This window comes from Coccinella septempunctata, chromosome 4 (genome assembly GCF_907165205.1).
Source record: "Coccinella septempunctata chromosome 4, icCocSept1.1, whole genome shotgun sequence".
Lineage (NCBI taxonomy): Eukaryota > Metazoa > Arthropoda > Insecta > Coleoptera > Coccinellidae > Coccinella > Coccinella septempunctata.
The window spans coordinates 21,562,778-21,585,094 of record NC_058192.1 but is presented as its reverse complement, the minus strand read 5'-3'; the positions used below and the strand labels follow the sequence as shown (position 1 = coordinate 21,585,094).

General features: G+C 36.3%; 1 protein-coding gene across 4 annotated transcripts in view; it reads left to right on the top strand.

Moving 5' to 3' along the window:
• Nucleotides 1-22,317, top strand: part of LOC123311413 (diacylglycerol kinase eta) — a 183,524-nt gene that overhangs the window by 114,459 nt on the left and 46,748 nt on the right. For all 4 annotated transcript variants that reach the window (XM_044895335.1, XM_044895333.1, XM_044895334.1 and 1 more), the window contains one exon: nt 8,831-9,033. In XM_044895335.1, the coding sequence (XP_044751270.1) occupies nt 8,831-9,033 (203 nt within the window). The remainder of the gene's footprint in view (nt 1-8,830; nt 9,034-22,317) is intronic.

Here is a 22,317-nt window from a genome sequence, read left to right as displayed (position 1 = left end):
AGATCAGGTTTTCATCAACCGGAGATTCTGCAGAGAAAATTTTCCCGAAATGTTGCTTAATGTCATTAGCATCCGGTTGAGAGCCACCATCAGACAAGTCCCTCTCGTCGATGAGTTCACTGGCCAGCTCTTTGGTATTTAAAGCGAACTTTCGCTGCATGTATTGATACAGTTGGGCTCTGTATCTTATTCGGCCAGCAATTCTCTCAGGCTTCTTCGACCGGTTCTTTGGGCCAGTCTTCAGTGTGCGCCTATATTTCCCACAGTTCTTTTCAACCCATTCATCAAATTTTTGCTGAAAGCCTTCAGCCAGCGTGCAGACAGCCTGGCACACTCCGATTAGCTCTAGGTCATCTGAGCTGCTGCACAAAGTTAGAATGTGCTGCAGAACTAGGTCAGAAAGGTTCTCTGGCTCTGCCTGTGGGGGTACTGCGGACCGGACCTCATCATCAGTAGCCGATGCCAATCCATCTCCTGTCCTAGAGGCTCCATCATCCGAGTTTTCAAGTTCTTCATCATTAGGGGCGAGGGTTAGGATGTCAAACTCTGGCCGCCTGTCTCTGAGACTTTGGAGAATTTCTGCATATTCTTTAGTATAGCGCTTTTTCTTTACTCCTTCTCGAGGTAATCAAGCACTGCCGCATGTGCTGGCGCATCGACTGGTAGGTTATATAGTCGCCATGACAAACCGGACAAAGACTCCCTGATCCAGTGGGGGGTCCCCTGCAGAAACGTCGCTGGTGGTCTTTAAGATTACGTTCCGCAGCGTAAGACTTTCCGCAGACACATGGGAATGGCATTGTAAGCTGAGGCTGCCAGGCGGAATATATAACTCGCCTCGACAAACAAAAATAATTTAAAAATGCAACAGCTAAAATGTGCCCAAAACAGCTCTCCCTGTATATGTTATGTTAGTGGGTGGTCGTATACCGCTACCAATGTTGCTCCCGTGCCCGAAAATCCCATATTTCCAGCCCATTGTGTTCGAACTTGAAGTTTGCAAATTTTGACCCGGCGCCTCCGCCAGTTCACAAATCGGGGGTCAAAAGGAATGAAAATGAACCCCCGGTACCCCGCAACTTACGTACTCCGAAGCAGTTGTAGATGGTCCAGTACTTCTTTGCGCACACTTTGAGTCATTGGGGACTGCTCCAGGACTGCTCTGCTGGTTGGAATCGGCCTGGGATTGGAACCTCCTCGAAAAATACGGAAAAATGCGTGCAGAATTAGTTACGCTTCCTGGATCTTGCATCTCGGTGGTGTTAATATGCAGACTGGTAGCCGAGCTCCGCGGTGCATCGCAAAAGCTCAGGGCGAAAGCTCAAAAGCTCAAAGCTCCCCAACTTCGAGATAGGTCGAAAGCTCAAAAAAGCTCGAAAGCTCAAAGCCCAACTTTTTTGGGGATGAAAAAGCTCTGGGGAGCTTTAAGGGTCAGGGGGCTTAGTTGATGGTAAAAGCTCGCCTTGCCGCACGGTGCACTTCTGTCCCATGGAGTGTCGGTCGTAGGGTCCTGTGTAGACGGAGAACACTTTTTCCATCTCATCGTCAGAACACATATAGAATCAAGTGGGGGGGTCAGGAATAACTCTGCCCCCAGTGCCTGTTAGAAATCTACGTTCCATTTTCATACGTGAGATTCAGACACATTTCGTTCCGTTTGAATGATTGAAATTAAATGAGACGAAACAACAACACGAGAGTCCGGGTTTTTTTTGGACTTGTGGGGCGGTGATGATAAGACGTTCTCGCGCACATTGAATGTTAAAACGCCGGTGTTTATTAGGCAAAGAATGGAATTTTATACATGTTCATGCGATAATTTTTGAACCGCTGAACCGAATTTACTCAAACTTTGCACATTGAACGACACAATTTTTAGACGACCGTAGACACTAAGAACGCCATGGTAGGATACACAGAACCGGAGTAATTTTACTCAGACATCTGAGCGCTGCTCACACGTCTGTCTCCACCGACGGCCGGAAGAGAGTTTTGCCTCATTTATCCGTCCTGAGAGACCTGGCTGCTTCTAAAAGTAACATCTTTGTGTTGTGATAATGTTCTTATTGTTTGTAAACCTGTTCATCTCAAAGTTGTTGTTTATATTTTTACAAATATATTTCCAGCCTTGAAAAAGATCCGAACTAAGGATCGAAACGTCGGCACTTCAAAAAGGATAGATTTCATTTGCCCTCTCCTCAAGCCACAAACTTACTATTCCAACTCACGCCTGTGTCAACAGAAAAGTGACAGGTATTGGCCGGACGATCATTTCTCTCGTTCTATAAATTTCATGCTGGTATTGCTCAGTCCATGTCTCTATGTCTATGAGATAAACTATGCTTCATCCTACAGTTGACACTTGTGCTTCGTCCCACAGATGACACTTGTGATTCAACTGATGGCTTTCCATTCACAGCGAATGGAAAAAATTAAATTGAGAAAATTCCACATTTCTTTACGGAATTTTCAGGTATTTGGGGGTCGTAAAAGTGGGCAAAAGTATATTCGGTTCTTCGTGACAAAATATAGCCCGTCCCCGGTCCAATAGATGGCTTCGTGCGATCTATCTATTCCAAACAGTTTCGCATATTTCGCCAAAACGGCAAAAATAACCGAAATGGAACTTTTTCGGAAATAATTTAAGGGACTTCCCGGGCTTGGATCTGGACGTATGGGGCACCTATGTAAAAGGCGTTTCATGGACTCAGGAATTTGGGCTAGGTCCTCATTCCCTCGGAGACCTGCAGGCTCATCTAGAGCGTTTTACCACCTCCTTTTCTAACTAATTCTATGGTCCTTGTTCTTTTATATTTATGTACTGACTGACAAAAATGGCCCAATAAATAATTTTGTCTGAGTGCACGGTTGCAGGGGATGAAAAAGTAGTAGTTTTTTGGAAAAGACGAAATTATCACTGAGGAAACTATTTTCATATAGGATTGTATTTTGTAAAACGAGTTTCGATATAAGAGGCCGATGATATGTTAGGGAGAAGCCCTTGAAGATACGTCAACCTCACTATCTTCTCAAGGGGTGCTTCTTTCTAAGGAAAAAGAGGTTTTTACAGGCCCAAGCCATATACATAAACCTGAGGTACGGAGAAACCCCACGTGGGTTTCTCGCCATCTTCCCATAAAATTGCTTCCTTTCCTTCAGTTCATAGTACCTCTTCATTTAATGTTTTCTTCTATTGTTTGCAAAGGCTTATAATTTTAATTTTTGGTATGAAAGGCATTTTTCAAAAACAAAGCGATTATTTTCATAACTAAAGATCTACTTCAGACTAAGTTGATTGTGAAGTGATGAATTCATCATTTACAAAAATGAATTTTTCCTCTATGAAATTTGTCTGTCACTAATTTAATTAGTAAGGGGTTCGGGTATGTAATTATATAACCGAACCAATCCATTATAACAGAAACATTCAGTTTCACTGTTCGATTTTGTCCCATAGATATATTACGTCGGTAGTACACAATATCGATGTGTCTTGGTGTCATATGCTTAAATGGAAATTGTTCAATAGGTGTTAGCAGAAGAGAAGTTGCTCATCGAGGCAATGAAAAATACGCGTCCTAAAAAGTAACATTGTGTTCTCTACAGTTGGTTCCTAACGCTGTGCCAGAGTACAAGTAAAACACAGGTATTTTAACAGTACTCTGTTTAATTTTTTAGTTTCACTCTGGCTGTGCACTAATTGAGCATTTAAAAATCTTTATTCTATCAGAAAATCCTTTGCTAGTTCATCATTTATATGATTTTATTTTCGATGTCTTCGGAGTTACTGAATCCTCTGTAGATTAGCTACTCTATCTAATGTGTTGGGGTTTTCCTATAGAGCCTTAAATTTTCCATAAAGATCTATAACTTCGTTGTGAGAATTTTCTCATCTATATTAATAAAAGAGGATCTATGGTTTACTTCAAAATGCTTTATTGTTCAAACGATCGCACCAAATTGGACAATTCTTTTTTTGTTGAGTTTATTATTGTTAGGGCAAGGGGCAAATATTCCCAAAAAAAATTGTACAGAACAGAAAAAAAGGCATTCCTTTTTCTTACGACCAATCGAGCAATCATAGAGTACTTATAGGTTTTCGACATTTGGACAAAAAGTTAAGTTATATCGAGTAAATCGAAAATTTAAAATGATGAGTTCGTTATTATTATCCACCCTAGAAATAATTTAAATGGCAAAACTAGGTTTGCTGGGTCAGCTAGTATGTAATAATTGCCATATCCGCATATTTCTAGGTATGAACTTCCATTTCAATCATACCTCATATCGTAAAAATGATTATAAAGGATGTTTCAATAGGAGGTCAAGATTTGACTTGCCCTGAATGTATTGATACCTTGGAACATAAATAGGTACATGGAATGGACATTGACGTGCTATGAATGTAGATATTTGTTGTGGTACAAACATTCGATGCTTCTCTGTCTAGCGCGACACTAAGGCAGTGGCGTGAAATGAATAAATTTGTATAGCTCCTACCTTTTCGTATGGAAAACTGATGTGACAATGATGTCAGATTCAACTATCTCAATTGTAATTGACGACACTAAGAAACTATCTAAATCCAGTCTTTGGACAATAACAAATGTTTATTTTCCATTCCCTGTATCTATGTTCCAAGATAGGTACATACATTTTAAATCAATAAATGTTTCTCCACTTTCCATAGAAAACAAGGAAGAAGGTTTTATTTTCTTGGAACAGCCTTTATATGTAGTGCAATTTCAAAACATTTCTGCATATAGGGTGTGTAAGTTATCTCTGAGCAAATTTCACAGAGTGAATCTACAAGCAATGTGCAACAAAAAAGTTTCTATAGAATATATGGTCAAATTATCTTCTGTTGTAAAGTAATAGTTTTCTATTGAAAACATAGCATAACTGGAGGGCAATAATCTGATTCAAAAGTTACAGTATACGGAGTGTCCCACAGGGGTAGACTATCCCTGTTCGAATTGTTGAGAATCCATGAACAATTCATGAAATGATTAAATGATATGATATGATATAATTCATGAAATCTAATTATAGTTTCCTTCTGTACTTTCCGGAAGTCACAGAGTAATCAGCTAGTTCGAATTTATAGTTTCCCTTATTTCAAGATTTTCTTAATAACTCTGAAAGTTTATATTTTAGTTAAATGATTTATTTTGGTATCCCCCCTCTTTTTGATTGAAGATATAATTTTAAAATCGATTCGAATTCGATTCGTTTTGGTCCAAACGGCAAAGAATGTTATGATATGTCTTAATAGTAGAATTGAAAATGGTTAAGATTTTTTTCGAAAAACGTTCTCAGCAGTATTCAAAGAAGGTGAACCACCAATTTTCACCATTTTTTAGGAATCCCAAATGCTGTTTCCAGTGTAACTGGAAGCTGTGTACGTCTTAAAAAGTTTAAGGAGAATGTTCATAGTCATGACTATAAACAACAGTCCATCCACCATGGGATACCCTGTATATGACCGCACAATATCATCCAGGCTATGTGTTGTTTTCTCTTTCGACCCATCCTTCAGAAGTATTCCTAATAATATTATATGTCAGTCCAATACCACCTCACTTGAAAAATATTGAAAACATGAGGCATAAAGAACAGAACATTAGGCAAAGGGTTTACGAAAGCAATATTTCTCGTTGAGCACACAAGTGATCATATAACGTCTCTTTCCTCGAGCTACTCATTTTATGCCATCCGTTTCCTTTGCCTTCGAATATAGGAGGAACGTGACTCACATCAAAAACCAGAGATTTCCCACTGGAGAAGTCCAACACTCATTGACAATGGTTCCGTATCCAATTTCCCCGTATGGAATTGTACCCAATCACGGAAAACAACGACAAAGATTGAGCAGGTGGTCAAGGGAAATACGATTTGAAAAAAGCAGTTTCAACTTTGTATTGTAGGTGCAACATTGTACTGTAACTATCCGATTTTGTTCGAAGGAAATCTACAAGGATATACCTAATGTTTTCCTGCAGCACTCAGCACTCCTTAGAAAGAGATGTATGCTGAAACTTTTATATCATCCTAAAATATTATTTGTAGTGGGGAAAACTCAGGAATAATCCATGCGGTGCTCTTGAATATCCTTTCGATTAAATCATAAATCAAAAACTGCGACCCCCTGTATCAGCTATGAGTTAAAGAAGGTTGTGTCTTGAAGTATTTATTTTGTGTTCATCGCTGCGATTTATCTTTTTTAGATCGTCTACTGAAAGTGTTAGGAGAATAAGTGGCGAAAGTGAGATGAAAATTTTCAGTTTGTAGTTTCAATCTCGAGAAAAAATAATTTTCGACCCTATAGGAAAAATATTATTATAAGAGGATATGCAAAAATATTTTTCATTATATACCTTCGAAAATATCAACTTTCATATTTACGTAGGTATGATTGGATAAATAATAGTTGGGGAGCCCACGATGCTAAATCGGCATTTACTCGAGCGTCGTGGAGACCTAGTGGATTTTGACGATTAGGTGGTACAAAGAAAAAAAGGTGTAAAAAAAGGTGTATGCACTTTCAGCGGTGGGAAAAGCGTCTGCAGATTTTCAGAGATGTAGAAAAAGTCGTCAGGTGTACATACTCGAGCGTGTCAGATTAAGATATTGTATATACCTGACATAATCTGAATTTTTTCGAGCCTGTCAAATTTTTGGAGGATATGTTAATTGGAACCCAAAGGAAGCTACTTTTCAAGAGACTAACAATTCGGAAGTGACGCAAGGTCACAGCGGTCCTTTCAAAATGCAAAAAAAATCGTTACTTGTACATACTCGAGAGTGTCATATTTTCATACAGATAGTTGATCTCGATGTTGCAGACGTGTTGTCTCATTAATCGGACATTAATCAGAGGGGTTTTCTTAATAGAACATTTTGGAGATGATAAAATGGCATTTTATCAAAATATCTCCTTTACAGTACCTCTAATCGTTTCTGTTTTGATTATGAAACTTGTGAATAATAAAATTCTGTACAACTTTTATTACAATTTTTTATACCTTCAACCGTTTTCGAGCTAGAGGGTGATAAGGGCGAGGAGCTTGGCTACATATGCGAAAGGCCAAGGCCAATGTAGAAACCCAGTATAATGTACATTCATCTCCATATATCTCAAAAACGTTCAGGAATAGAAAAAATTGTTTCGGACGAAATTTGTACAAAATGTTATGCTCTTCAACTTTTATAATGGATGCGAAAACAATTTGAAGCCCAGGAGAGGAGATGATTCAAAAAAGCTGATTTTCTGAACTGCCAATTTTTATTGTTTCCGCTTGCTGAAACTGTCAGATTATATTTTTTCCGTTATTCTGAAATCATAAGCTTCAAATTAAAAAAAAGCCACCGCGATCGAGAATGTACAGGGTGGGCAAAATTGGTGATACCTGAACTACAACTTCTTAACCCAACGAGATAGAGGAAAATGAATGGACGATTCATGTCTTTTTTTTTGAGAAATTAAAAATGCGATCAACTGCATTCCTCTATCTTCTGCCAAAATTCAAATTTGGTCGATTTCAACTTTGGTCATTATCTCTCTTTCTGTTTGTGCTAGGATGTTGAAATGAAGACATTATACAGACACTTTTTTGATAGCAATCCAGTGGCGTACTATGACTTTTTCCTACAGGTTTATTTGCTGAGCTATAACATAAAGTTGTGTTTTTTCTTATGAAAACAGTAGTTTAAAATGACTTAAAAGAATCGCCCTCGGTCTTTCTAAGTCATTTTAAACTACTGTTTTCATAAGAAAAAAATACATCTCTATGTTATAGCTCACCAAATATACCTGTTGGAAAAAAATCATAGTACGCCACTGGATTGTTACCAAAAAAATAACTGAATTATGTCTTCATTTCAACATCCTGGCTCAAACAGAAACGGAGATAATGACCAAAGTTGAAATTTGAATTTTTTCCTATAACTCGAAAACAAAAGAAGATAGAGTGATGCAGTTGATGGCATTATTAGTTTCTCGAAAAAAGACGACCGTAATGTGCCATTTATTTTCCTCTATCTCGTTGGGTTGAAAAAGTTGTAATTCAGGTATCACCAATTTTGCCCCTGTACACCAATTTTGCACCCTGTACACGTGACGTTATTCTGCAAGTTTGGCGCCCTCCCACACATTTTCGTCTCACACTAAAATTGTCAGATTAAGAGAATACATATTTTTCAACATGTAATTATCCACATATATCTTAATCTGGCGTTTTTTTTTACTATTCTGACAGGCTGTCCTAGATAATTCCCCCTATATACAGGTCTAATTTTTGGTAGAGGTACAGGGTCCAAGGTATCTGCCCTTGTATTAATCGCACACGGCCACACGCTCGAGTAAATCCCGAACTAAGACCACCGATTGAATTTTCCCGATCCCTTATTTTATCTGCCTTAAATTTTTTTGACCAGTTCAATATTCTGTTGCCAATCATCTGACGGGTCGTGAAGAATTTATTGGTTGCATCGATAATGCAAATTGATTGCGAAAGTATAAGGATTCATATTGAATTATAGAAAAAAGGAAGTTTTGGTAGAATAAGAACCATCAGCCCAGTCCTTCACATCACCCTCGCAAAAGCACAATATATTGTATCAATTAGTAACCATTTTTTAGGTTCATGTTGTCACTTGTCAAAAAATGACAGCACTTAATATGACAGCAGCCAAATTTGTGAGCTATTCCAAATGAAACCTTTTATTTATTGGAGAACCCCTTGAATGTTGTAGAATATTTGTATTATATGAGGTTGCATCAACTCATTATTGATTTATTTCAATCCTCAATAGCATAACCTAATTTCAGGTTACAAGACTGGCGATGTCTTTGGTGCCGAACAACCGTTCATACACAATGCAGGCCTTCGTTACCTGCGGCATGTCCCCTAGGGCCTGCCAGAGTAAGCGTGGTGCCTCCTACAGCTTTGCATTCGATACAGGATGAATCTTGGGAGGCTGTCAGACCGCAGGCTTCCTCTCCCCTTCTCGTTTTCGTCAATTCTAAATCGGGTAAGTAAACAGCGGGAGGTAACCTCTATATTTTGATTAATACAAGGGCTTTTTGTGGGAGTTGAGTTATTTTACCCTCCTAGTGGTGGACGAAAACTAGAACACCATTGAAGCTGACAAAACAAGTCTTTCGTGTAATGATCCCTACTCAATATTCTTCTCTTTTAGAAAATATACAGGATGGTAACAAATTCGATACTTACCACTACTATCTTCCAAATCAAACTGTATCAGATAGAAATTCCATTAATTTATTATTATGAATTAATGGAATGGCAGAAGTTTATTAACTTCTACCTTTGTGAATCGTCCAACCTGACGAACCGCAAATCTTAATGTCTTCCTTTGTTCTAGATTTATCACGAGGAATCGGAAATCTATGATATTCGAAAATTGCTTACCTATATCTTCTTTATTTCACTAACAATTTCCATGAAATTTTGAAATCCTTCAATGTTATCCTCACTTAATGATATCATACCATATTTGTTGGAATCGGCCTCCTAGACTAGAATCCAAGATACTACTTTTTCTTCTTATGGCAGCCATATTGAATTTTTCCATTGAAAAATGAATAATTATATTTGTATCCAAACAAGACTTAGTTTGTTCGTATTCGAATCGAGAAGGAGATTTTTGAAGATACTTTTGAAAATATATGCAATGGTAGAAGGAAAGCCATGAATTTTATTTTCGAAGTGGTCTACGTATCCATCAAACACGAAATTCATATTTTTGAAATTAAAATCAGATAACCTGCAATAAAATCTATCTTCGTTGAGATAGTAAAAAATAATTTTTATTCTTTAGCATTTTTTTTTCATTCATAAAAATGTAGTGAAAACATCAATTTGAAAATAAAATTCGTGACCTTAGTATGATTGCAGATATTTTCAAGAATATCGTCAAAATTCCCCTTCTCGATTCGAATTCAAACAAAGTAAGTCAAATGTTGAACAAAAATACCATAAGGTGAAAAACCAAGGGCGTATCTTGAAATCTAAGAGGCCGATTTGAATAAAAATGGTACAATTTCATTGAATGACGATGATAACATTGAAATATTTCAAAATTTGATTGGGATCCTCCGTAAACGAAAGAAAATGTAAGCAATTTTCGAATAAATATCACATATTTTCGATTTTTCATTAAAAATCTAGATTATGAGAGGATATTAAGATTTGAGGGACGTCATGTTGGAGGATTTGCAAATGAAAATAAACGGAATTTCTATCTGGTATAGTTCGTAAGATAGTTGTGGTGGATCGAATTTGTCACCACTCACCAGCCTGTATATTATAGAATTAGAGGGACCCTTTATAATATTGTAATCTGATTTTATCAAAAGCATTTTATTTGGAAATCGTAGATATAGCCCTTAGCTTGTTGTCCAGACAAAATATAAATTCCAGCTTTGAGTATTCAACCCTGAATAGTAGATGTAGTGCATTACGTTTTTTTTTAACGTGATTTCTCGATTTGGAATACTCCACGATATATTTCGATCGAGAGAGTATCTTAGTCATATAAAGAAAATTGTGGAAGCAAGGAAATAACATTTATTCACAGTCTACATCGTTTTCAAATCGAGCACACATCGAACGCGGTACTTCTATCCTTGCACGTTTTTGGTCAACATTCAAACATTTGGGGATCCATTTTGCAGCAATTATTCTCATGTCCAAATTGACGTGAACTATATGGCATATGAAGATGATGATGGCGTTCGTATGAAATATTCAGTGCTTCAGATATCCGTTTTAGCCCAATTCGACGGTCTGATAAAATCATATCATGAACTGCATCGATATTTTCGGGGACTGACACAGAAACTGGCCTTCTCGATCGGTCATCATTTTCAATGGAAAATTCACCTCTTTAGAAGCTTGCAGTTCAATTTTCACGGTCGCATACGAAAGACATTGATCACCAAGGGTATTAAGCATATCTTCGTGAATCTGCTTACCTCTTAACCCCTTTAAATACAGGTGATGGCTCGATACTCTAACTTTTCGATTTTCACAATTTCGGTGGACATCTTCTTTCATTTAATTTATTGCGTAACTCTGGTTTACTTTTTTGACCTCAAACTTCACACTGACACTTCTAATGAGTTAGTGTTCGTTGCTATGGTAATGCAATATTTTTTTATGCATGGAACTGGTCTAGGTTAACTAGATATCAATACATCCTCGGATAATACATATGTTCTATAGCGTTGCAATTGTGGTTAGGCAATAAACTTAATAAAATCTTGCAGATAAGGATAGGAAATTGATTACTAATATTTTGGTATGAATATAGACTTTAGACTTTACTTTCAAATGTTCCATAGAAAATGCTGAATGCAATTTTTTGTAATGGTTGAAAGGCTGCTCGAAAAATTGTGGGGACTGAAAAGTGAAATTGTTTGTCATTCAGTTGGATCGAATTGTCAAGACCACTCTTGCTCTCGTACTGAATCAAATGCATCGGATGAAGACTTTTGCAAACGATGAGGAATGACCGACATAATTTTATTGTTTGAAGCTCTAGCGAAAATTAAGCAAGAAGAAATAAATTATGCAAGAAAATTATTCTTGCATAATTTTCATAGTATTGTTGTCCCATCATATACTATCTCACGCCAAATATATCGTGGATTTTTCCTACTGGAGTTAGTACACTACCTAAAGGGTGCTGTTAAAATAGAAACTACGAAAGTAGAACGTTTTGGAATCGCGATTACCCGTTTTTTTCCTAGAAAATCTTATCAAAATGAATAATTTCGCATGGAGTAAGCATTATTTTGATTGATTGCCAAACCGTTTCAATTTGTCGTCTATCTTGATCTTGCAAAAACTACCAAAAAAAGCATTGAATATGATCGTGTTTGAATTCTAGCCAATTTTCCCAACTCGATACCCCACATTCATCTGTCGAGAAATTTAACGAACGCGAAGTAAAATAATTGGAAATTCAAATCAGTTAATTCTGAAGTAGGAAGTAGGATAGTCCCTTCACTTCCGTACTATGTAACTTTGAACTTTTTCCTTCTTTACGAATTCATTAAGGGACAGTCCTGGGAGAATTCGCTGGTAATAGCTCCCTGTTCAAAATTTTACGTCTTCAATTTCGGTCTGGAGCCAACAAGCAATTGTTCACATAGAGGGACTTTTTGCTGACGGTTCTGTTTGTTCCCTCCTTTGGGTAATATCCGTAGTCCAGGATTAATCAAGAGTTGCACCCCATCTCTAGCTGCATGCTCTTGTAAACGGGCCGCCATCCCTGTTTTAATGCTGCAAGATCGGAAAGTTACTCGAAGTAAAAAGCGGGGATTTCCCCATGTAAGCCCATTATTCTGGAAGCGTAGCTCTTAATGAATTCTATATGGTTTCTCGAACATATGACCAGCTTTCATAGATTAAGTCATAAAATTTGGGATACGAATAGGTAAATTCTGTAACAAGAATCATTTAATGGCATCAAATCAAATTTTATCCAAGCATCCGTTTTGCTGGATATTCTTTTGCACTAATGAACACAATTATCTCGTGTTTTGCGAGAACATACGATAACCAAAAAACCACTCTTTAGATATGGCAGGAAAACGGATCGTTTCCTATCGAAAAACAAATATATTCCTAGAAATTGTTTATAATCAGTTCATTAGTAGGACTGGATGTTATGTCAGTATGATTATTTTCGAATTTATAGTTATATGCCTAAAATGACCTATCTATAATAATGCAGAACAATATTCTAAAAGACATATTTTCCTCTTAATTGGATACATTTATTACAGCAAACCTGCAACGTTTGTAGACCTTTAAAAAAAATGTTTCTTCTTGCTCTGCAAACCAGACCTCCACAACTTTTATTATCTCCTCGTTGAAAGAAAATTTACGACCTTTTGAACTTTTTTTCAGTTGAGGAAAGAAATGATAGTCGGATCTGGTGGATAAGGAGGGTTTTCTAGCAATTCAAACCCTAAATCACGAATTTTTTGCATGGCAACATGGCATTTGTGTGCGTTATCCTGCAAAAACAAAAGACCTTTGGATAGCTTTCCGCGTCTTTTCCAATTTTTTCCCGTAGAGTGGTCAGTAATGTCGAATAGTAATCTCTGGTTATTGTTCTACACCCTTATCCAGAAAATTAATCATGATTACTCCATGGCAATCCCAAAAAACTAAAGCAAGAACTTTTGCAACAGATTTTTTGACACGAAACTTCTTAGTTCTTGGAGAATCAGAGTGTCGCCATTCCATCCATTGTTGCTTTGTTTCTGGATCGTAGAAATGTACCGAAGTCTACATCGTTTTCAAATCGAGCACAGATCGAACGCGATGCTTGTACCCTTGCACGCTTTTGGTCAACATTCAAACATTTGGTGATCCATTTTGCAGCAATTTTTCTCATGTCCAAATTGACGTGAACTATATGATAAACGCCTTCTCATGAAATATTTACTTCTTCAGATATACGTTCCAGCCCAATTCGACGGTCTGATAAAATCATGTCATGAACGGCATCGATATTTTCGGGGACTGACACAGAAACTGGCCTTCCCGATAGGTCAACATCTTCAATGGAAAATTTACTTCTTTTGAAGCTTGCATTCCAATTTTTCACGGTCGCATACGAAGGACATTGATCACCAAGGGTACGGTGGACATCTTCTTTCTTTTAATTCATTGCGTAACTCTGGTTTACTTTTTTTTACCTCGAACTTCACACTGACACTTCTAATGAGTTATTGTTCGTTGCTATGGTAACGCATTATTTTTTTTATGCATGGAACTGGTCTAGGCTAACTAGATATCAATACATTCTCGCATATTTCGACAATGAAGAATTCAGTGTTTTGCTTTTCATTGTACGTTTTCGGATTTTCTGCTGTTTCCTAGCAACCGGTAGAATCCAAGAAATATTTCTCAAAGTTGAATAAAAATCTTATTGAGAATGTTTGTTATATTAATATTTTTGTTATAATGCTGACTTCTGCATATGACTTGAAGCAAAAAATTATAAATGCTGTGAACGAACTCAATAATGCTTATTCAGGTGTGCATACAATTGCACATTTGAAAATGTAGATTCACGACTTGTATTGTTCATGACGGAGGAGATTTTAAACAGTTTTTTTTCATTCCATTTCGTGTGCTCGCTCATTATGCATTTCAAGAATTTTTGTAAGTTGATATTGGTAATACAATTTCCGAACTAATTCCCTTTCTGGCACTGTTTTATCAAAACCTCTAGCGCTAGTTCTCTTATATCATGGGCATTATTATCTTTCTTATTCGAAATAAAAGTTGCGACAGTATCCCTTCATGCTTTCGATTTATTATACATCGATAAAAAAAACTCTAATTTCAGCTACAAAAAAGACGATGTTGCTGGATAATTATTCTCATAAGACTAATTGAACAAAAACCTAGCTTTATGCCTTTGATGATATATATGGTTAAATTGGTGATTTAAAGAGCTTTTCAATGATGCCATTTTATATGGGGTGTCCCATTTGAAGAAAAAGAGAAAATGATGCATTTTCAAAATGTGTGCTTTTGAGCTTTCAGAAATGATCTAGTTGAATAATCCGTATTTTGTTTGGCAAAAACTGCAATTCGATGGCTAGAAAGATAACTTACACACAGTATTTCGAATTTTGAATCATTTTTGCTGAACATTATCAATAAATCCGAAACGGGCATTCTGAGACCCATAAAACTATATATATTTTATCTCGACTTCTCAAGCTCTATTCCAATTTCAATATGTTCTTTGAAAATGTAACTTTATATCGCAACTCTACACAAATGTGTTAGCTGTATTGTATTAGCGAATTATTGAAGACTGATTTATGCAGAACAAATTTTACTTGAAAATTTTTTCGACACCTCCTATAGATTTCGCATATAAGGTATAGGGTCTTTTTTGACAGACACCCTGTACTCACTCTTCTGCTGTTTATTTTGATTACCCACACCAGAATATGAAGAACAATCTTTGATCATGATCAAGATCATATTTTGACCAATACTGATAATGGATCAATATCAATATCTGTTATTTCCCATTAATTGAATTATTTTCTTACTTTTATAAGCCATCTATACTGGTACAAACGCAGCATCTCTCAACAAATAGGCTTTTCGGATTCCTCTCGCTATATTCAAAGCCCTCATGCATGCCGTATACGTTATCAATCCTCCATTCACTATTCAAATGTGATTCTATGCTGTAGAATATAAAAGCCTTTTCTGTACAGAAATTTAATGCTCAATTCCGATCCCTATTGATTACATTTCTGTGAAACGTTTTCTATCAGTGGGGAATCTCATGGTACTACAATTTGATATCATCAGTAGAGCTAAAAAAAATATTGTGTACATATATCGTTCGATACTGAATAAACTGAGAAAAGTCATCATGAAATGAAATTAACTTGATTCGTGGACATTTCAACAGAAGATCCCTTTGGTTAAAATAAACTCATTTTTTCCTTACCATTTTTTCCAATTCGACTCGGTTGAAAAGATACAGGTTCTTGAAAATCCATACAAAATATTATAATTTTGTTGTTATATTTCACGAACAATTTTACCGACTGAAACGATTTTCAGAAAATATGTTTCCATTGATGAAGTCCCACTCACATCTTCCAGTTTTATTGATTGTAATTTTATTCCAGACTAATGCTCACCCTGTACAGTGCATCCCATTTTGGGTGAGACAACCAGGTTTCTGGTTTGCTATTTAAGATAGAGCCTTGCGGTTTCTACGTTCCTGTCCTACTTTCTTGTGAAACCCAAGTTCGCCTAATCAGATATTGCATAACTGTTTCCGTTTATGAGATACAGGGCGATTTTGGAAATTGATACTTTTCGGACCCTTCATCTCCGAAGTTATTAGAGATAATGCTGAGCTAAAAGCTACGTCTGATACAGAATTCTGCTTAGAATCCAGGGGCGTACTCAATTTTTTTTTTCGAGGTATGATTTTGAAGATACGACACAAACGTATATTTTTTTCAATGGAACACCCTGTATTCCATTACTTCGTTGAATTCGTTATTTTTTTCCTTCAAAATGATGTATAATATATAAGTATGATGTTCAGAAATGCTAAAAAACACTAAAACATCATATAATGATGATTTTTTTGTTAGTGGGCCATGAATTTCCCAAGTTTCAAGAAGAGAATTATTACTTTTGAATATTAAAAGTAATAGATCATGGATGATAAAAGCATCCTTGTTGTTATTATGGCTACTATGCATTTGACAGCATTGTTTTATCAAGTAGGCATTGGGGAGAAAAAACAAATCTGATCTAGCCTTCATCGCTGTGAATTATTATTGTCTTTCAGACACAACAGTCCCGAAGAACTTCGTGCATCAACAGAGGCAGCTTTCCAGGATTTAAAAAACCGCACTTTTTTAATATTAAATGCACTCAGCCGTATGTTGAAAAAGGTTGTCAATAATTATGTATTAGGGAAAATAGACAGCAATTTGAACAGTTTAATTAGTAAGATATTATGTAATGGTGAAAATTTGTATCAATGATAAATATTTTATTTGGTATTTCTTCTGTATCTAATTTATATTATGATTTTATCTAGGTAGGTACCTACGTTTTGTTTTTCGTTTTAGTGATGAGTGTATTATCTTTGTTCGCTTACTAGCCTATGAGTTAAAATTACAAATGAAAATTATGCAAATGATTCATCTTTTATATGGAAAATCCATGGCCCACTAACAAAAATCATCATTATGTGATGGTTTAGTGTTTTTTAGCATTTCTGAACATCCTACTTATATATTATTATACATCATTTTGAAGGGAAAAAAATAACGAATTCAACGAAGTTATAAAATACAGGGTACTCCATGGAAAACAATATAGGTTTGTGTCGTAGCTTCAAAATCATACCTCGAAAAAAAAAATTGAGTACGCCCCTGGATTCTACGCAGAATTCTGTATCAGACGTAGTTTTTAGCTCAGCATTATTTCTAATAATTTCGGAAATAAAGGGTCCGAAAAGTATCAATTTCCAAAATCGCCCTGTATCTCATAAACGGAAACAGTTATGCAAAATCTGCTTAGGCCAACTTGGGTTTCACAAAGAAGTAGGACTCAACTTAAATAGCAAGCCAGAAACCTGGCTGTCTCACCCAAAATGGGATGCACTGTACATAGAACTCAAATTTGCAATACAAATTATGGTCAACAAATCTAAAACACACGCTCAGTAAGCAGTTAGAACTAAAATTTAAAAAAAAAATTTCAAAGAAATTACTCAAATGTAAAAAAAAATTGGGAGGTTGTGACCCATATTTGTATCTAGTACCTATTTAACCATAAAATCCGTTCAATACTCATTTCAAGTTTGAAATACTTGGAGTTGAATAGCTGAGGAGTCTCAGGATTACTTATTTCTTGTTTTTTATAGCAATAGGATTCGAAGAATCATAGTCACTGCCACCATTGATTGAAAAATAACCAATAGGACTAAGGACTACGGTCCCCAATGCTATTGCTATCGCTCCACTCTATAATAAACGCAGGGACCTCATGGTACCTTCAGATTCTTGCCAGTCGATAAATATATATTGTTTTCATGTCGTTTGTTCGCCACAAAAGAAAAACTGTTATGAATTCCATAAGAACATTCCTACTCGAAACGATACAGAAAAGCCAAAATGCCCATTAGATTATCCCTGAATGCCGAAACAGGTCATTGCACGAACTCCATCGCTTCACCCAATTTTCAATATCCCCCAATCCTCCACTGGCGAATCAGGTGAGTGGAGGCATTGATACAGCTCGAATTGATTTATACTCAACGTATGTAACCCCGAATTCTATCACACAAAAGGAGGGCAAAGCCAGATAAGAGATGCTTTGCCGGCTTACGCTTCTGAAATATCTATGTGTAAAGTGTACCTCCACTAAATTTCTGGCGTGTTTCCATCGATCTGAAAGAAGCTTGCAATTCGTACACAAGCACGGTCTATTCGAGATCACTGTAGGTGAAAATTCAATTTGATACACCGAACGAAATATTCTAGAGCGATGCTTGTCTGAATTGTGGATTAGATAATGCGTTTATTCGGAAATTTCATTCTAGCCCGCTATTTTGGCAGCTGTTACAGAGGATGTCAGGAGATGCAACCTTCAAAACGTATGGGATTATATTTCCATATTCAGATTTCGAAAACCGCAACCTTACAAAAAATTGAATCGGCCATATCGAATACTGCGGTATCAGGCAAGTTAACACGTTGACATTCTAATTTTTTCTTCACCCCCCACGTCCAACACATTTATCCAAATAGAAGGGTTACTTTTGAGTGATAAAATATATATTCTATGAAAAAATAAATTCTGCAGCCATTTAAGGAAGTGTTCTTGTTAAAAATTTTCAAGTCGAATGGAAGGCTTGATGCTGACGTTTCTTGAATCATGTAGGATTAATTATGATTGAGGTTATCAATACATATTTCTAAAAGACGTCCAGCCCATATGAACCGACCACACTGCAGCGTTCATGAAAAGTAACCATATTTATCTTGGACGTTAAATGAATCAATGAATCACATACCTACGACTCCTGGCGAAAATCTGTATGCATCATATGTGATACATGGGACAGTCAACGTGTTAAGAAGGCTTTTGTTTCAATATTATAAATATACGAGGATATACTGAAAATTTCTTAGACTACTATAGAAGCAAACAAAATTTCAATGTCAAAATATTTTATTACTCAACATATTTTCCTCTTAATTGGATACATTTATTACAGCGAACCTGCAACGTCTCTAGACCTTTCAAAAAAAAATGTTTCTTCTTGCTCTGCAAACCAGATCTCCACAACTTTTATTACCTCCTTGTTGGAAGAAAATTTACGACCTTTAAAACTTTCTTTCAGTTAGGGAAAGAGATGATCTGGTGAATAATGGTCAATAAGGAGGGTGTTCTAGTAATTCAAAACCTAAATCACGAATTTTTTGCATGGCGACATGATATTTGTGTGCAGAGGTGTTGTCCTGCAAAAACAAAACCTCTGGATAGCTTTCCGCTATCTCTTTAATTTTTTCCCGTAGAGCGGTCAGTAATGTTCGATTGTAATCTCCGGTTATTGTTCTACCCTTATCCAAAAAATCAATCATGATTACTCCATGGCAATCCCAAAAAACCGAAGCAAGAACTTTTCCAGCAGATTTTGGACACGAAACATCTTAGGTCTTGGAGAACCAGAGTGTCACCATTCCATCGATTGTTGCTTTGTTTCTGGATCGTAGAAATGTACCCAAGTCTCATCCATAGTAACAATTCGGTTTAAGAAGTCTGCATCGTTTTCAAATCGAGCACAGATCGAAAGCGATGCTTCTTCCATTGCACGCTTTTGGTCAACATTCAAACATTTGGGGATCCATTTTGCAGCAACTTTTCTCATGTCCAAATTGACGTGAACTATATGATAACGCGTTCGCATGAAATATTCAGCGCTTCAGATATCCGTTTTAGCCCAATTCGACAGTCTGATAAAATCATGTCATGAACTGCATCGATATTTTCGGGGACTGACACAGAAACTGGCCTTCCCGATCGGTCGAGCCGTCTGTTCCGATATTCCTGAACAGTACTGTCAGTATTTCAGAAACGATGCCTATTGGCCCAGTCGTTCGAGTTCTATTGTTATTCGATTGCGGGCCAGTACTAGCAGCAATATCGGAACAGGCCCATCATCTTCAATGGAAAATTTACCTTTTTTGAAGCTTGCAGTCAAATTTTTTCACGGTCGTATGCGTGACATTGATCACCAAGGGCATATCTTCGTAAATCTGCTTACCTCTTAACCCTTTTAAATACAGGTAGGTACTTGACAATGGCTCGATATTCAATTTTTCGATTTTCACAATTCCGGTGGACATCTTCTTTCTTTTAATTTATTCCTGGTTTACTTTTTCGATCTCAAACTTCACCCTGACACTTATAATGAGTTATTGTTCATTGCTATGGTAACGTCTAGGCTATTTAGATATCAATACATCCTACAAATTTAAGACCTTAACAAGTAGCCAATTGAAAGCAATCGATATCAGCACCACACTATATTTTTCCATGTTTTAAAAATAACTCACAAAAATAATAAAAAATCTGAGCTCAGATTCGAAATCCTATAGGAATTCATTGAAAAGATTTCTGGCAATATTTCAGATATTCCATCATAAAATATTTTTTTCAATATTATGGACGTGAATGGTGCGCATTTCCAGCATTTAATCACAGCCCTTCTAAGAGGGCTGTGATTTAATGAACTAATCGTAGAAGTAAGTACTCTTCCACTATTTTACCTGTCATTTCGTTATCGATTGAAAATTTAAAGCAAAATTTCAGTATCAGAAAGTACTCGATAAGATCTTCAGCATGAGGTATCGCAAAACCCCTCATCCCTATTCAAAATCAAGGAGTTGTGCTCACCCTCGATAGGGGGTTGCAGCTACGTGGATGCAAAGAGCGGAAAATTTCTTCCCCCTTGAATTAGAAATTGACGGGTCCGAGCGATCTTCCACATTTTCATCTTAAATCCAGAAAATCGTATTCGTTGGACCTCACTGTATATTATTGTTTGAAGAACTAAACGTTACACCTACATTTGATACCAAACTTGCAAGTTGTAAATTTGGACATTATTTTTATGGAATAATATTTCTTCGTCATAAAAACTGATGCCGTAATACCAAAGCGTTTCGATTGTAGCCAGTATTCAAATCGATTATCAAAATCTTTCTTGTCCATTTATTTTTCTTTCCTATTCGAAGTGAGTCAATCTCTTGGGTTTTTTAAGGGTCTATCTGTGTTAGGAATTAAACTTTGATGAAAAAATAGTTCACATAATTTATTCTTGTACAGAAACAAAACCTCACGAATATCTAACGAGCCCTTGAGAAAATGTGCTCCCGTTTGTTTCCAAATAAATAGGCAAAGAATTCGCAATTCGTCTGTCTGAAACTTTGAGTTTTTCCAATCCCTGTGCTTCCCCCCATTCCTTTGAGGATCGCACTGTTTCAAGAACGTCTCGGTTGATATTGACAGATGAATTCTTCGTCTCTCCAGATGTCGGACCTAGAATAGGAATGACTGTCTTCGAATTCAAATGTTTCGGGTAGAAAAACGTTCCATATATAACTTTATGACATTCATACATTTCCCGATAATGTTCTTGTGAATAACTTTTCGGTTCGTATGTATATACAATGTAAGGGAAGAAGCGAATAGAATCTGATATGAAAACTTTACCGCTCAACAATTGATAGTGATCACGTATAAATTTCTCCCTATTCCTGGATTTTGTTAAGTTATCTGGAATATTTGTTATATCTACAGGGTGGGCAAAATTGGTGATACCTGAACTACAACTTTTTCAACGCAATGAGATAGCGGAAAATGCATGGCACATTACATTTTTTCGAGAAAATAATAATGCCAACAACTTCATTCCTCTATCTTCTATTGTTTTCGAGTTATAGGTCAAAATTAAAATTTCTACTTTGGTGGTTATGTATCTCCGTTTCGGTTCAAGCTAGGATGTTGAAATGAAAACATTATCTATAATTTTCTATTGAGTCAATAGACACTTTTTTGATAACAATCCAGTGGCGTACTATGATTTTTTCCAACAGGTATATTTGCAGAGCTATAACATAAAGATATGTTTTTCTTATGAGAACAGTAGTTTAGAATTACTTAGAAACACTGAGGGCGATGTATGATATATTTTTGAAAAGGGAAAAAATTGGCGATTCTTACCAAGTCATTCCACACTACTGTTTTCATAAGAAAAAACACAACTTTATGTTATAGCTCAGCAAATAAACCCGCAGGAAAAAAAACATAGTAGGCCACTCGATTGCTATCAAAAAAGTGTCTCTACAATGTTTTCATTTCAACATCCTAGCACAAACAGAAACGGAGATAATGACCAAAGTTGAAATCGCCCAAATTTAAATTTTGGCCTATAACTCAAAAACAAAAGAAGATAGAGTTAGGCATCAGTTGATGGCATTCTTATTTTCTCGAAAAAAAAAATACATGAAAGGCACATTTATTATTATTTTCCTCTATCTCGTTGGGTTGAAAAGTTGTAGTTCAACCAATTTTGGCCACCTTGTACAGGGTGGGCAAAGTTTCACATCCCGATTTTTGAAAGATGGATAATGGCTAACACCGCATCCATCTATATTCTTTTGTTTTCAAGTTATAAGTAAAAACTCATTTTTCGGTTCCA